The sequence below is a fragment of the Channa argus genome, chromosome 6 (genome assembly GCF_033026475.1).
Source record: "Channa argus isolate prfri chromosome 6, Channa argus male v1.0, whole genome shotgun sequence".
Lineage (NCBI taxonomy): Eukaryota > Metazoa > Chordata > Actinopteri > Anabantiformes > Channidae > Channa > Channa argus.
In genome coordinates this window covers 29,004,166-29,019,367 of record NC_090202.1, presented here as the reverse complement: position 1 = coordinate 29,019,367, position 15,202 = coordinate 29,004,166, and the positions used below count along the sequence as shown (strand labels likewise).

Sequence of the window (15,202 nt, the reverse complement as noted above, 5' to 3'; positions counted from 1 at the left end):
AAAGTGCCAAGTTGTGATGAAATGTGAAAATAAAAAAAGAAGGAAAACTAGTGAACCATTGACAGGGCCATGGGGGCTAAGGCTCTTTGATTCATATGGGAATTGGAGGCTGGCCTTTGTACTCAGATCCAGTACAAGACCTATTGTAGCTCAAACTGCAGAAAAGGTTAATGCTGGTTTAGATTAAATAATGTAAGAACGCACAGTGTATCACAGCTTGTTTTCAAAGTCCAATGCCAAAAGCACTTGCAATGTGCAGGTGAGCATCAGAACTGGACCATGTAGAAACAAAAGAAGGTTGTCTGGAACAGTGATTTACGTTTGTACTCCTTTATAACAGGTTGTAAAACAGCAGCCATGAGCTTTTCCACTGTGTTCATTCATTCAGCACTGTGCTACGTGCTAATGCCAGACAGACTTGTATTTCTGTTGGTGCTCTGGATGTTCTCTGTTTTTTCAACACAGCATGAATCCTATTCATTGGTGAATTTTCATAGGCTCATCTTGTTTTATTCACAAAAAATCCAAGTGTGAGCACAGAGATCCAAGAGCAGAAATTTTGCAAGCATTCAGCAGCACCAGAGAGCAAGGAGGGTTTCGGTAGAGCACAGGAAATCTGAGAGCATATAGACAGTTTTGAGCACAAGCAGAGCAAATGTAGTTTTGAAAAAGAAAAAAAAAAATCTGTAGGAGGAAACAAGAGTACCTGGAAGAAACCCATGCAAGAAAAGGGAAAACATGGAAATGCCACACAGCCAGCAGGAGCATTACAAAATCTAAACATAAATTATTATATCAATCATAAAATCAGCTAAGTAAGCTTTCAAAACAAATAAATATGCTTTTAAATGGAGAAGAATCCGTAAGCACAATCCTAAGGGTGCCTCAAGACAATAATCAAACAAACCAACAAGTAGCAGTGGTGGACATATTCTGTACAGTAATAGAATGTAAGTATAATCAGGGCAATAGCGCCCAGCTTTAAAAAATAGCCCCTGTGACTGTTAGGCTGCCATGTTTGTTTCAAATAGCGTTAGTAACATAAAAGATTTTTATTGTGTTTTACTTGTCAAAAACCCATTATTACATCAAGGAAACTCATTACAGTCCATTCATTAAAGCCAACTACACTTCATTAATTAGCCTCAAATTTGGACATGTACCAACTAATATATACAATACATAATCTGAACCCTAAGGTAATTTTAATGTATGAATTCAGTGCTGCCTTTCTGGGGACGAAACATTTAAACCTTTAAAAATGTTTTGTTCCCAAGAAGCGTTTTCAGGGTTTTTTTTCACAATTGCATTTTAGTTCCATGGTACAAAAAAATACAAAATAACATTTTGAAAATTAAGTTAGTTTAATCCAAGAATAAATAAATAATATTATATTAATATTATAATTTAACAAAATAAACAATAAGCACTACTGAAGTTGGTTATTTGTTGGGGCAGGAGGAGGCAGATTAGCTTTTAGCATTTCTCTTAAATTTGTCAATTTTATCAATGTGTGAGGGCAAACACAGTCGTGGCAAAACTTTAGAGCCTATAATCAGATTTTTCAGATTTTAGTCTCAGACTTTTTTGTAAGATTGCATTAAAACACTCAAGGAAACACAAGGAGACTGAATCAGAAACACTTGGCTTTAAATCCTTTTTGATGTAGTGGCACAGAAATGAATTCAACAGAACGTCCGTCATGTTGACCATAGAAAGTTCTACTAGGTCAGTTTCTATGGTGATAGTCACTTCACTATTCCCTGCAGGTTCAGTTGTCTTTGTCAGTCAGCTGACAGTTGAACCGGTCTGCGAAGGCATCAAGCAGGTGAGGAATGGTCTCCTCCACGCTAACATCTCTCTGCAGTTCAGTGCTCAGTGATGTCACTCCTTTCCCTTCAATACCACACGGTACAATGTGGCTGAACCACAACAGGTCTGTGTTACAGTTCAGAGCCAAGCCATGAGACGTCACATATCGACCACAGTGGATTCCTAAAGACATAAGAAAACAACATCCATATAAAGGAGAGATGCTACTTGTCTCTTTTGAATGGTAATTTCACATGAAGAGAGTTTCAACAAAGCCTTTCTTTCAAATACTATATATATTTGGACAGCGACGCAATCATTCCCCTTTATATGCCACCACAATTTCCCATTGCACACTCATTCTTCTATTCTTTATAGTCATATTTTATATCTAACAGGCTCACTATGAAAATCTGAACAGATGCTCCTGTGTCTCTCCCCTCTCTCAAAAGTGGATTAATCTAAAAATTTGAGAAACAAGTTGATTCTTGTACATTTGTTATTGTTACAACCAAGTATTAATACTTCTGCCAGTATCAGAAGACTTGCACTAGTTTGATTATGTCCTGGTATGTGATAATAAACTTTACAACACTGTGATGTGAGTGCAGCATTAGGTCAGCTGTGGTTAGCCTTAGCTAAAACCAATCGCTCACCCTGAGTGCAGTTGATTTAAACTCCATGGCTCAAATTTTCTGTGACTGATGTTATTTCTCCTAATCCTTGTCAATTCCTGGTCTCTTTCATACATATCAGACTCATAATAATCATAAATTAATAAATAAATAAAGAACTGCTTATTACAGTGAGTCTAGATGTGAATGTAATCTATATATACATAGTTTTCAAAATATACCTTTCTTCTATGTGTTCATTTGCTTAGGTTTCTAACCAACAATATTTAATAGGCAAACTTCTAGGAAAATTCCAGAGGATATTCAGTCAGTATTCATGAGTCTTTTTTTGTTATTTCTGTGTCATTATGTAAATTAGTTTCCCATCATGTCTATGAAACCTACCTGGCGATAAACCTGATGTATCCTTTTGTTTTAATGTTCATACAGTTTAAGAGAGCTTAATTAATCTAATTTGAAACAACTGGTTTATGATAAGAAACAAAGCATTCTACCTATGGCACAGATCTTGTTGTCCCCGACCCAAACTCCAGTGTCAGGAGACGTCACTGCTTCGATACCAAACCTGTTGCAGACTGAGATTATGGTCTTCTCCAGCTCACAGACGTACCAGCGAACACTCTGGGAGAACAGAACTCATATTTAACACGTCCCTTTGCACTTATTCATATTAAACTAATGAACACACAAGTTAAAACCTTTTTGAAGCTGCTCAGGTTTAGTACAGGGTAGCAGACCAGCTGCCCCGGCCCGTGAAAGGTGATGAGCCCTCCTCGGTTGGTTCTGTGCACCTCGGCACCCAGCAGGCTGAGTTGGTTCAACAGTGAGGCAGGGTAGGGTTTATTACGGATCCCAGTGGTGTAGACTGGCAGGTGCTGACACAACAGCAGAGCATGAGCAGGACCAGATCTGTGCCGGTTCACATAGAAATGCTGCAGCCTCAGAGCCTCCTGATAGGAGACGAGGCCCAAACGGACCACCTCCACCACAGGCCTGCCGCTCTGCATCCAGAACTGAGACCAGACATCAGAGTGTTAACACACAAGCTTTCAGGTAAATCTAATAAGTTAACACATTTATTATCCTGGGGAGGTTTTCTGATATGGCACTGCCACTCAGCCTTCCTGTCATATCACTTATCATTTTTACCAGTACTGAACACTGTCCTGGTAAAGTTCATCGCTGCAGATTATAAACTCTTGTCAAGTTTTGAAAAAGACTTGGTCTCATCATAGTCTCAATTTCTTTCTCACAGATGCAGATGCAGAATATGACCAGCAGATGTTGCCGTTTTCAAGTAAAACAGTTTTAACGGTTTTGCTTCACACTGAGTTTCTGCTTTTAAAGCTGTTTAATGGGTCTTTATTGTTTCACGTGAAACGACATTCAGTTTAAACAAATGTCTGTTAATAAATGTGTTTAGTTTCTACCTTTGTTTTTACCTTTGTATCTTCCTGGGCCAGCTGTTAGGAATTCTCCTCTACCAGCTCTCACTGAACCGCCATTTTTGGTTTTCTCATCTTCTTCCGCAGTCGTCTATTTCCGGTTCAAAGGTTTCACAATAAAACGCAAAACTTTATTTTATTAAGAAATATATTTTCTAGATATACAGTTTTGATTTGTACTGGGCTTTAATCCCCTTATGGTAATTAAGTTGGGAAATTATCTACATTCTAGAAGTTTCATTATAATTATTTTATGTTCACTGTATTTCATTTTCTTGTTACTGATAGTCATGTTACATCTACCTATTAATGTTCTAGTGAGCATTTCTATACAGCAAATAGTGCACACAATAGACAGGAGACGAAAACGAGCCAAAAATAAATAATCAAAAAGTATGTAAATATAATGAACATATTACATATCAAAGTTTGTTTTTAAAGTAATAATGTAGTAAATTATAAAATAAACAAAAGGTTACCATGTTGAAAATATTAAACTTTATTTTATTAACTGACATTTTCACCAATTTTTCACCTATTTTCATCCATTTTTAATCTATCGTCTAGAACATAATTCATTCACAAATTAATAAACTTTTATGCTATTTTACACAAATGCTCTTTTTAAATGTATATACCCAAATTAGTATATTTTTAGTTTTATAGAAGCGTATTGCAATGTAATGATGATAATTCTAGATCGTAACACAAATGTTGGCATTGTAGAAATAGCAAAGACGTGTTGCAGCGTCTCCTGCTTCTTTTTACAATCTACTTTTTTGAAACTTGTGGACTCGCTCAGTTCATTTTTCTTTCCGCTCTGTGAAGAACTATGAAAACGGATGCTCGGGATTTTTAAAGTAAAAGCACCGAGTCACAGGAAGTCACCGCTGGACGCTCCATTTCGGTACATGAGGACATTAATAAAGTGATACACGGTCATACACGTTAATTAATTATAGTCCAAATATCTTTTATATAAGTAACTACTTACTTTATTAGGTACTTTACAATACAATTTTGACGTCCTTGTACTGAAATAATTGTGTCTTGTTAATTCTTCTCCTTCTCATGTCACATTGACAAAGAGACAAATACCGTGGTCAGCTTAACTGAGTATTTCTGAACAACCTTAGCAAGTCCTTATCATTGGTCGAATATTTATAAACCCGACTCTATGAAGGAATCAACATTACAATTAGCTTCACTCAATTCATCTCCATTAATAAAAAGAATAATGCATTAAAATTCAATTATCTGCAAACAAAGTACTTTTCCTTTGGTTATTAGACATTTATTTAAATACTCTATTTGAAATGAAAGGGGGGCCAAAACATTATAACCACCTCTTAATATAACAAGCAAGGAAAGAACATGTGCCAGACAGAGTTCATTTAAAAAAGGCCAGATGCCTGCCTAACTCTGCCAGTGAAGCATGAAGGTGGAAACATGATGATCTGGATCAGAATACTAAAATATCCATCCATCCATTCATCATCTGTAACCACTTATGCTGTATAGGGTTGTAGAGGGCTGGAGCCTGTCCCAGCTGTCATTGGGCGATAGGCGGGGTCAAACCTGGACAGGTCTCCAGTCTGTCTCAGGGCCAACATAGACACACACTGACAGACAACGTTTCACTTTGACAGCTGAAGGGAATTTAGAGTCAACGGTTAACTTAACATAAAATATTAGTCATAAACAAATAATATCATATATAAATAGTCATAAACTTATGTAGTCAAATCAATAATTTAAATATATGCAGGAGACTCATATATATATATATATATACTTTATATATATTATGGACGCTAGAGGGATCTTTGAAACCCTTGCCACTGATCTAAATTTGACAACACAATATTTCTGTACACACTGTAAATCTATGACATTTAATCAAAAACAACAAACATCGTATGTATTTTATCAGCAAAGGGTTAATTATGGACTAAAAGAAAAAGAGGACCTGGTAACGTTGTTCACAAAGATAGTCAAGCTGCTACGCTGTGACTCTGTAATGAAACACTAATTTCCTCTGTAACAAGCTTTGCATTTAATGTTTAACTTCAAATAACCAAAGGATAAGTAGTCATTAAGCAGATAATTGGATTATAATGCATTCACATGTATGCATCACTTTATTAACGGAGATGATTAAATGAAGCTAATTGCAACTGATTACATGTACTTAGCTATTTTGTAGTGTTGTGCAGAAATTAAACACAGCCGTAACGTTACATTTACACTGAGACACAGAAGCAGTATGAGAATAAACCGATAGTTTTAGCAAACAACCGTTAGCTAAAAGTTAGCTTGTTTGTTGACAGCCAGAAGCTAACAGTTAGCTCCGCTGCTGGAAATTATCAAAAAGTGGGTTGTTCCGACAGCAAATCTATCATACACACTTCGACTGTGGCGCAGGAGGCAAACCGGTCGTCCACCAATCCCACAGCTGAGCAAGACACTGAACCCCAAGTTAGTTGCTCCCATTGAGTGTTCAGCTCCAAGCATCGGTTTGTGATTGAGTCTGGGACTCTGTTTGTGAATGACTGAATGAGAGGCAGTGTAAAGCCAACACGTAGAAAAGCGCTACATACGTGTAGATCCTTTACCATATACCACTATACAAACTCACACAGTAATCGCGCGTCCAGTGGTGACTTAGAATGATGTGAAATTAAAACTAGTTCAGGTAAAACACGCAAAATACATTATCTAGTGGTAAATAGCGAAAACCGACTGGCAATTGCTAATTTAGCACAAATCCATTGCAAAACTGTTTCTATTAGTGCGAACATGTCGGACAGGAACCCCGCAGTGTTAGCCTGTGTAAACCCGCACAAACGAGCCTGTTTTATTTTGAAGTTTAGGTGACTCACAAATCACCGAGGCTCGCGCCGTGTTCCAGGCTCGCGGTTGGCGGGCTGCACGCGCGTCCACTCTGCGCTCGCGCAGGGCGGGGTTTGTTTTCAGAGCGGACCGGAGAGAAGACACACCAGGGAAGATGGCGACCGCAGGTCCCGGCCCGGGCTCGGAGCTGGGTACGGGTCCGGGTCCGGGTCTGGGTCCGGGTCCGTCCTTCACGGAGGAAGAGGCGAAGTGTGCGGCGTGCATGGTGGCTCAGCCCGGTGGTAGACTGCCCTGTGGACACCCGGCCTGTCCGCTCTGTCTGGCCCGGAGACATTCCGGCAACGAGGAGCGGCACCGGCGGAGGAGTGACCCCGAGAGAAGCAGCAGCAGACCGGGCAGGAGGGACTGCGACAGCCGGAGAGGTCTGTGTGATTACCGAGGAAACTACAGCTCGCATTCCGCTTTTTTTTTTTTTTTAGCAGCGCCACTGGGTGATTATTTTACAAACCCGCCAGAAGGAAAAACGTCGAAGCAACGATAATTTTACAGCGTTCAGTGTAACTTTACTATAAGTTCAATTCTGACAACAGGAGGCCTGAAGAGTTTTTTAATGTCACACAAGTAGAATTGAAAACAGCACAGTTAATACTGTGTTCTATGAAAACCAGAAACAAAATGGGTTTTATTCTATTATTCTGGAGTCTACTTTGAATTTGCCGAATCAGAATCAGACCTGCATTAACTTCAGTCTGACACAAATACACAAAACAAAGAGTATCAGAAAAGACCAGAAAACTCTTCAATGATTTTAAATAAATTACATTCACCTACATTTATGAAAGTTATTTTGTAGTTTTTGGTCAGTTCTCTATTCAGGTCTGGTGTTGGAAGACTTGTCCAGACTTGTACAGCTGCAGGAGGAGCTGATTTACTACAGTAATAGTTATCTCTTAGTTTTCCGACTTTTGTTTGTGTCCAGTCTGATTAAATCAACGTCATTTAACTCTTCAGCACCGATTCCTTTTCTACTTAGGCTCGATCTAAGTATTTTCGTCAAGTGATTCTATTTTCACTTTAGTATTGAACTTCTACCACGTATAACCTGGACACCTTTTAACACAAAATGCTCCTTTCCTTTCATAGATCATTTGAAATGTGTAGATCAGCATCGATTAGTCAATTAACCTATTTGCCTAGTTGAGCAACAAAAAGTTGATTGCTGATACTCTGCTAGTTGTGTAATAGTTTCAGTACTTTCATGTATTTTTTTTAATCTCTTCTTGCTTTCATCCCAAAATCATCTGACGTTTTATCAGGACCAGCTGGAAAACACAAGGTAAGTTGGACTGGCTTCCTCCATAATAATACACTAGCATTCATTAGTATGTTAGGTCCTGTTTTAACAATCTGTATCTGCAAAGAAACTAAAGCTTGAAATAAATGGAGTTGAGGAACAGTAAAAAATTCTAAGTAAAATATTCAATCACTTCGACAAAGTACCAAAACTTAAAATTTATGTTTAAGTACAGTGCTCGAGTAAATATACTTAGTTATTTTCCACCTTCAGTTAACAGTCTTATCAAGCTGAAAGCTTATTTGCACAAGCTGTTATTCTTTATAACAAATCAAGGTTGTTGTTGTACCAAGTATTATCTTAATAAAACAAATATAGATTAATAGAAATTAATAATAATACTTCAGATGTTGATTATACTTCAAATTCCATTCATGTAGAGACAAGACAAAGCTGTGATGAAGTTTGCTCCATTTGGATTTAATTTAACAATTTCTGTTTATCACTGTGGTGTTTCAGCTGTTGTTGTCTGAGGACAGAGATGAGTTGAGGAGAAGAAACACTCTGATCTGTAAAGATGAATCTGGATCAATTCGACATGACAAGCCCGTAAGTTTCAGTATACTCTACACGTAACTTTTTAAAATATTGATATTTTTGTGCTGTAGTTAACCTTTAACAATTAATATACGTACTATGATGTAATTTTCCTTATTATCCCCAAACTGTCTCAGATCCTGAATGTTTTTGTCCCTGGGACAATGGTACACCGTTAATTTTGAACCCTGCTTGCGACACATTGATTTTCGGAGTCGATTATATCCATGCATCGTTTAGACAATGCATTTTTCATAGCATTGTCTAAACTGTACAATGTGTCACAACACTGTTTTTAGGTTAATTAACTTGGAATTAACTCCACAGCTCCTAACCTGTGTGTTTCAGTGCTGCTTGATATCAGATTTCTTAAAATCAAGACGTATTATATTTCAGAGAGTGAGAAAATGGAGGACAAGAGAGAATACCGGGAGAACTGCAGTTCTCTCTCATAACCTCAGTGTCCTGGGTTTCAGTCCAGCTCGATGTCTCCTGTCATATTTTCTGTCTACTCTCTCCACCCCACTAGCAAATCCTTTATTTGCCTAAGAAATATCAAAGAAAGACAGTGCATTTCAGTGGAGATTTATCAGCTTACATACTCACCCAAATTGTTCTAAGATGATTGATTCTTTCCAACTAGAGCCATTTAAGGCATCTGGTGAGAATATCTGTATTTTTTAAATATGAAATGTATCATCAAATTTGCTGTGTGAGTTTTTCTAATCTTGTGCAGCCCTGCTTTATACACACTTATATTTTTTTGAGTTTACTAAAGTTTACTGAACCCCTACTGACCTTACCGTGACAATTTCTCGCCAGTTTGAATTTAAAATTGTTGTTTTTCATCAGGGAGTTCTTTCTGACTCTGAGAATGAGGAGCCGATTACCAGGAGGATTAGAAACATTTCTGCGTTCATCAGGAAAACCAAAACCTCATCTGCGTTCACTGGGTGAGCAGAACAAGTCAAACATCTTCATCAGGCGTGTTATTAATAAATCATATTGTTGTCACTGGGGGAAGGTCACTGTGTTTTCTTTTTTTGGAAAGCCAAACCTTTCAACGTCTGTTGGGGCTTTAAAATGGGGTTAGAAAAAAATCTTCTTACAGGCACAAGTTGAATTGCTGATGCTTTGTTTCAGGTCTGTATTTGTCTTTTTCTTTTTCAGTGGTTGTCAGAGGAGTCGAAGCTGCACTGACTCAGTGGAGGACAGAGGGGGGAAGATAAAGGTCACCACCCAGCCAAACCCAGTGGACCAGGTATGACACCAAAGTCAAGACATTTGCATAGGTACCTGGTTTATTTTGGAACTATTGTTCATCAGTTTAGCATCAAATGGAACTGCAGTACTCTGCAGTAAAACCTGATGTAGGATTGCACCATGAATGAAGGCTGATGTTTGTAGTTGGAACGCCTCTGCTCAGAAAGGAAGTAGGATAAGGGAGAGCTGGTGGCTGACTGGAGAGTGTAGTAACACTCACGTTCACTTTCTGAAAATAGAGATGCAAATCTGCAATCAATGGTTGGTGCTCCTGGAGTCCATCCATGCACATTTTTGGCAATTAATTTCAGTGCAAGAAACAAATAAGCAGATCACTACTGTTCTGAAGTGAATTTTGGAGGGGGGAAAGGTTGTCAAAATAGCTTGCTAACTCTCTTGGGAAATATTTACTCCACTACATTCATTCAACAAGTACCGCACCGCACAGAAGACACCAAGAAAATAATTTTAGCGCAATGATCCCACGATGGTGGAATGAGCTACCACACTCGGCACGCTCAACAGACTCTCCCAATATTCAAAAACTGCTGAAAACAGAACTCTAAATCAATAAAAAAAAAAAAAAACCTTTCTGATCTTTGTCACACTTGCATCTTGTGAACTGTGAAGACTTTGCTATGTTTTCTCCTTGACTTAAATTTTTGGTTGCCTTGTACCTCACTTATAAGTCGCTTTGGATAAAAGCGTCTGCTAAATGTAAATGTAAACAAGTGTACTTTGGATGTCAGATTCAGCTATATGATTCTTTGCAGCTGCATTTGTTGACGATCCAGCACACACTGGAAATAACACACACATTTCCACAGTAATATCAACATTTTAGCTAACCATCCAATGCAGATGCAGTCTGTTGAACTCCCATCTGTGGCATGGAGTACTCGCTGGTTGGTTCGTTACGTGACATGACATTGTGACGTCCATACTCCCAAGCATTAGGAACTAACATCTATCTTGACGCAAGCACCCACTCTGCTGCACTTGTAGTTTTAAAAAACTAAAAACTCTTGAACATCTTAAAATCAAAGAAACAATGGCTTCAAATCTATATAACCCTGTAGTAAAACTTTGCCTGCTGTCTGATAGCAGCATAGAAGCTCCTGCCTCTTTGTTATAATCTTTATTTCTTTCGCTCTGTGCTCTGCCAGGTTGGTATCAGCCACAGCTACACGGCAGGAATCCTCCTTTCCTCTGAGAACAGTCGCTCTGTGTCAGCACCGATCACAGCTCCCGACCGGAAGTTTACCTGGCGAGCTGTTGTCACAACATCATCATCATCAACAACTCCCCTCGTCCTCCCTCCCCCCCGATCTGAGCACTCCATCAGCCCAGACAGCAATGACAGCATCTCTGAGGAGCTCAACCACTTTAAACCCATCGTCTGTTCCCCGTGCACGCCACCTAAACGTCTACCAGATGGCCGTCTGATGGAGCCCACCATCGTAAAGTCGACCCCTCGGAATCTGAACCGTGGCCTGCAGAAGGCAACTAGCTATGAGGCCAGTCCTGCTGTCCTGCAGAAGTGGAGGCAGATTGAACTGGACCGCCAGAGTCTAAAAGTAAACTCCAAGGCCACACTGACAAGCCCTGTCACTGAGCATCACAAGACCAGTGGGGGAGAGGACATCTCAAAGACTCATCAGTCCTCAGCTGGAGATGGAGTGATGTCGGTCAACAAGAGAAGGCTACTCTTTGACCCTCCAGCTGGAGACATGGACAGCTTCCAGAAACAGTCTGTGAAGATCCGGGTCCCTGCTATCCGCTACAGCAGTGAGGCAACATTCAGAGGAAGTTCAGACTTTGAGTCGACAGTTGGCACTCCTGAATCCTGCAGTGGAGGAGCAGTTTTTAGTAAAAAACAATCGTTCTCACCATACACCAAAAACTCTGTGTTTCAGTCCTGTAAATTAGTGCCAAAGGACTCACAGAGTCCCAAGAAGGAGTCTGACAGTAGCATCCATAACCAGTTTACCTCAAAGAGAGGCAAGAAGAGGAAGCAGAAGACCAAACACCTGGACTCAGACCTAGACTCTGAACTAAAGAAGAGGCTGGCAGTCAGCAAGGAGGCCTTCGACGAGAGGTACGCGAGTCAGATCCAGCAGGAGTGCCAGGACCGGGCTCTCGCACTGAAGCTGCAGAGACAGTTTGACCTGGAGAACCAGTCTGTTAATCGCAGGAGGAGCCCCAACAAGTACTTTCTGCGATCCTGGATGTCCAATCAAAATCGTAGGAGGCGAGGCCTGAGGAGATCGCGACGAATCAACAAGAAACACTAGAAAGGAGTCATCTGCTGACTCGGCACAAAGAGGTTTATATATGCAAAGCGACAAAAGGTGAAGGTTTAACGAAAAGTATGAATGTTTGTATATGACCATCATCTCAACAGCAGTCTGGCTTTTTTTCAAATGCTGTTATGAAAAACGTTATAAATCCTCAACCTGTACATTTTTTCCAAACGTTGTTTTTTTCACCAGCAAATCACCTAATCACTAAGCTTACTGATAAAGATAAAAATATCAAATCATGTATTGAACCCAAACATTCATCAGTTTTACAGCTACTTAATTATATTTAATATCCATTATTTCCAGTTCTTTTATGGTGATTCTTCACAGATATGTTTGGGTATGTTGGTCACCTTGATGAAGGTGTTGAGTTGATAAATTAAATTTGCACAGCACAGCTGTTGTGTGTGTGAAGAATAAAAGTCTCTATATCCACCTCTCAGACCTAAAGGGAAGTCTAAAACTCAAAGGTTTAGGTGAAGAATGCATTTAATTCAGTTAATTCTTCGTGAACATGTGTAAAAACCCATGCGCTTTAATTTTTCCATGTATGTGTCAGAATTCCAGGACACTAATAATGAATTATAGACCTTTTTGGTCCTATGACATATTTAAAGCGCAGATGATTTATGTGTTGCTGGACAGCCTTGACCTTTCCTCCAATAATTCAATTATTCTGCATCAACAGCTGAGAAACTGAGGATGATGGAACATTTCCATTGTAAAAACTATTAGATGAGTAAGCTTTATCCAGTTTGCCCTTTCAGTATGATGACTGGTCCATGTCTGCAGCTGAGTCTTCCAGTCTCAACAGTTGTCTTGTCAACATTTGAAGACGTGGACTGAGTTTTTGTCACAACCACTGTGGCTCATGTGTTACTGTATTCTTTAGGTTTGTCTCTCAGAACAAACTGAAATAGACCCTGATTTATTATTAAGGATTTCTGCCTGAAGAACAGAACAGAGCTCTACAGTCTGGATCAGGAGACTCTACGGTTTGCCTTGTTACTCTCCATTAGAGAAAAATCATGAGATTGGAACAGTTTTACTGGTTTTGGGGATCAAAATTCAAAAGATGCAGATAAAGCTTGGAGTATAAGACAATGGTTCAGTGTTTGACTTTAAAGTTTCATGTAAAAAGCCATATTCACAGTATTTTAAGTGGTGGCTAATGGGTTAAAATGTTAAGCTTAAAACCTCAATAGACAGGCAATGGTACTTTAGTGTGAGTGTCATTTGCTTTTACGCAACTGTCATGAATGCCAGTAGAGCTGTAAGTCCCAGTCCCATGTTCATGTTTAAAAGCTGAAAAACCAAACGATGCAAACTGAGAAGTTACAGTTTTATTGACTGCATAGTTTAATTTATTGTCCCGTCAAAGAGTAACACTAACAGCAATGTGACAGTGACATTATTATGTAATCCATGATTTGTGTAATAATCTTGTGTGTGCTGACCACAAACAAAACACAATGGCCTTACAACAAATTATATATAACTATCCAACTAAAATAACCTCACGGAACTTGGATTACCTTGATATAAAGTGAAATCTGGGTCTAAACCTGAACAACACAGCTAATGTTATACAGCAACCAGAGAACATGCATTACCACTTCCATTGTCCTATTAGTGTGTTTTTTTAAATGTTTGTTACATTTCCTAAAACTCTGTCGTGGGGATGATGAAAAAATAAAAGTATAACCCAACCTAACCACACATCAAGTAAACACAACAAGATTAGTCAGTCGTCAAGCAGAAACCCCAGTTCACCAGTTCATCTATGTTTATATACTTTTATTTCTTTTACCTTTTGCCAGTGAGAAGACCGAGAAGCCATTAACCTTAAAACATGTCAGTAAAACGTCAAAACAATTTGAATGGTTTTACCTGTTAATGGTTAGTTAATGTAAGAATCTTACATATTGAGGCTTTAACCACATCATTAAGTTAATATGACATTTTCAGACCTACAGTTTGTTGTTCTAAATCAGAGTGAACTCTACATTTTTCCATTTGGTTTGATATTTTTTACGGAGAAAAATCTAAATGAATTGAAACGCATCATTATAGGGCAAGTGAGCATGTTGCCATTTGCTCAGTAGTTAAATGAGTGGCTGGTGACAATTCTTATTTATGAAACATGGAACGTTGTCTAATAACTGGTAATATTCTGGTTAATATACTAAGAAAACTGCAGCTGAAGGAAAATATTTAGAAAAAAAAACTGCTTTGCGCTATGCAGAGAAGGTGTTGGGCTGGATCAAGGTCGAATTATGTTCCCATCAACAAAAAAAAAACCCCAAAGTTTTTGGTAAGAGTTTTGGTGTGGTGGTCCTTAGTCCAGTGTGATTGTTCAGAAATGCACAAATAAACTCAGTAAAGGAAAGCAAATAAGAATTCAATTCTACTAGTTTAAACTAGGCAGTTTTCAGTTGTGCCTAGAAATAGGGGCTGCACCATAATATTCATAGAAATATACATGTATGAAATATCAGCCAATACTGAAAAGAGTTTGGTTTTGTCCAACCAACAACCAAAAATACAAAATGGTTTAGGCTTAATATTAGTTTTTGTTTTTGTTTATTAATCTAAGGTTAAAAACAGCAGGTATATTTGGTCTTGTGGCTTTTAAAAAAAAATAAAACTAGTTGCTGATAATGTTACTAACAAATGACATAATATAGTATTAACTAAAGATCGATTACCCTTATGTACACATTTAACAGCTGAAAAGCTTTTTTACCAGAAAAACTTAAACTTGCAGTGCACAAAGGTTTTCAACCATTTTTTTACCCCCAAAAAATGGGTCCAACACTGCTCCTTAATGTGGAGATGTGTGGTGGAAGCCTAGCTGACAGATTGCCCAGGAGTACAGAGATATTCACTTCTTAAAAGGCCTGAGTGAGGCTCACCCCACTGACCAATCATTGAGGAGAAACAATTTCTGCTCCACAAAAAGTTCTTTTGCTTCCTATTTATTGTAATTTGTTAACTACG

The 15,202-nt window shown here is 38.6% G+C and overlaps 2 protein-coding genes across 5 annotated transcripts; one reads left to right on the top strand and one right to left on the bottom strand.

Moving 5' to 3' along the window:
• Positions 1 to 839: 839 nt before the first annotated feature.
• On the bottom strand, positions 840 to 6,863 carry lipt2 (lipoyl(octanoyl) transferase 2). Of its 4 annotated transcripts, XM_067506258.1 has the most exons (5): positions 6,301 to 6,319; positions 3,890 to 3,983; positions 3,146 to 3,460; positions 2,942 to 3,068; positions 840 to 1,995 (listed from the first exon to the last, which is right to left on the bottom strand). In XM_067506258.1, the coding sequence occupies exons 3-5, from the start codon at positions 3,452 to 3,454 to the stop codon at positions 1,772 to 1,774; spliced, it is 660 nt and encodes a 219-aa protein (XP_067362359.1). In that variant the 5' UTR covers positions 3,455 to 3,460; positions 3,890 to 3,983; positions 6,301 to 6,319; the 3' UTR covers positions 840 to 1,771. The 4 variants fall into 4 exon arrangements, with proteins under 4 accessions (XP_067362359.1, XP_067362356.1, XP_067362360.1 ...); XM_067506255.1 differs by lacking the exon at positions 3,890 to 3,983 and having other exon boundaries at positions 6,301 to 6,863; XM_067506259.1 differs by lacking the exon at positions 6,301 to 6,319 and having other exon boundaries at positions 3,878 to 4,258.
• rnf169 (ring finger protein 169) lies at positions 6,853 to 14,879 on the top strand. The gene is made up of 6 exons (XM_067506229.1): positions 6,853 to 7,167; positions 8,062 to 8,081; positions 8,559 to 8,648; positions 9,489 to 9,589; positions 9,807 to 9,897; positions 11,066 to 14,879. The coding sequence occupies exons 1-6, from the start codon at positions 6,900 to 6,902 to the stop codon at positions 12,191 to 12,193; spliced, it is 1,698 nt and encodes a 565-aa protein (XP_067362330.1). The 5' UTR covers positions 6,853 to 6,899; the 3' UTR covers positions 12,194 to 14,879.
• Positions 14,880 to 15,202: the final 323 nt, after the last annotated feature.

Coding starts and splice junctions, on each gene's coding strand:
- lipt2 (XM_067506255.1), bottom strand. CDS start 6,510: ATGGTAAAGGATCTACACGTATGTAGCGCTTTTCTACGTGTTGGCTTT. Junction 3,069..3,145: donor ACCTGAGCAGCTTCAAAAAG/GTTTTAACTTGT, acceptor CTGTTCTCCCAG/AGTGTTCGCTGGTACGTCTG. Junction 1,996..2,941: donor CAACAAGATCTGTGCCATAG/GTAGAATGCTTT, acceptor TTATGTCTTTAG/GAATCCACTGTGGTCGATAT.
- rnf169 (XM_067506229.1), top strand. CDS start 6,900: ATGGCGACCGCAGGTCCCGGCCCGGGCTCGGAGCTGGGTACGGGTCCG. Junction 7,168..8,061: donor GGACTGCGACAGCCGGAGAG/GTCTGTGTGATT, acceptor ACGTTTTATCAG/GACCAGCTGGAAAACACAAG. Junction 9,898..11,065: donor AGCCAAACCCAGTGGACCAG/GTATGACACCAA, acceptor GTGCTCTGCCAG/GTTGGTATCAGCCACAGCTA.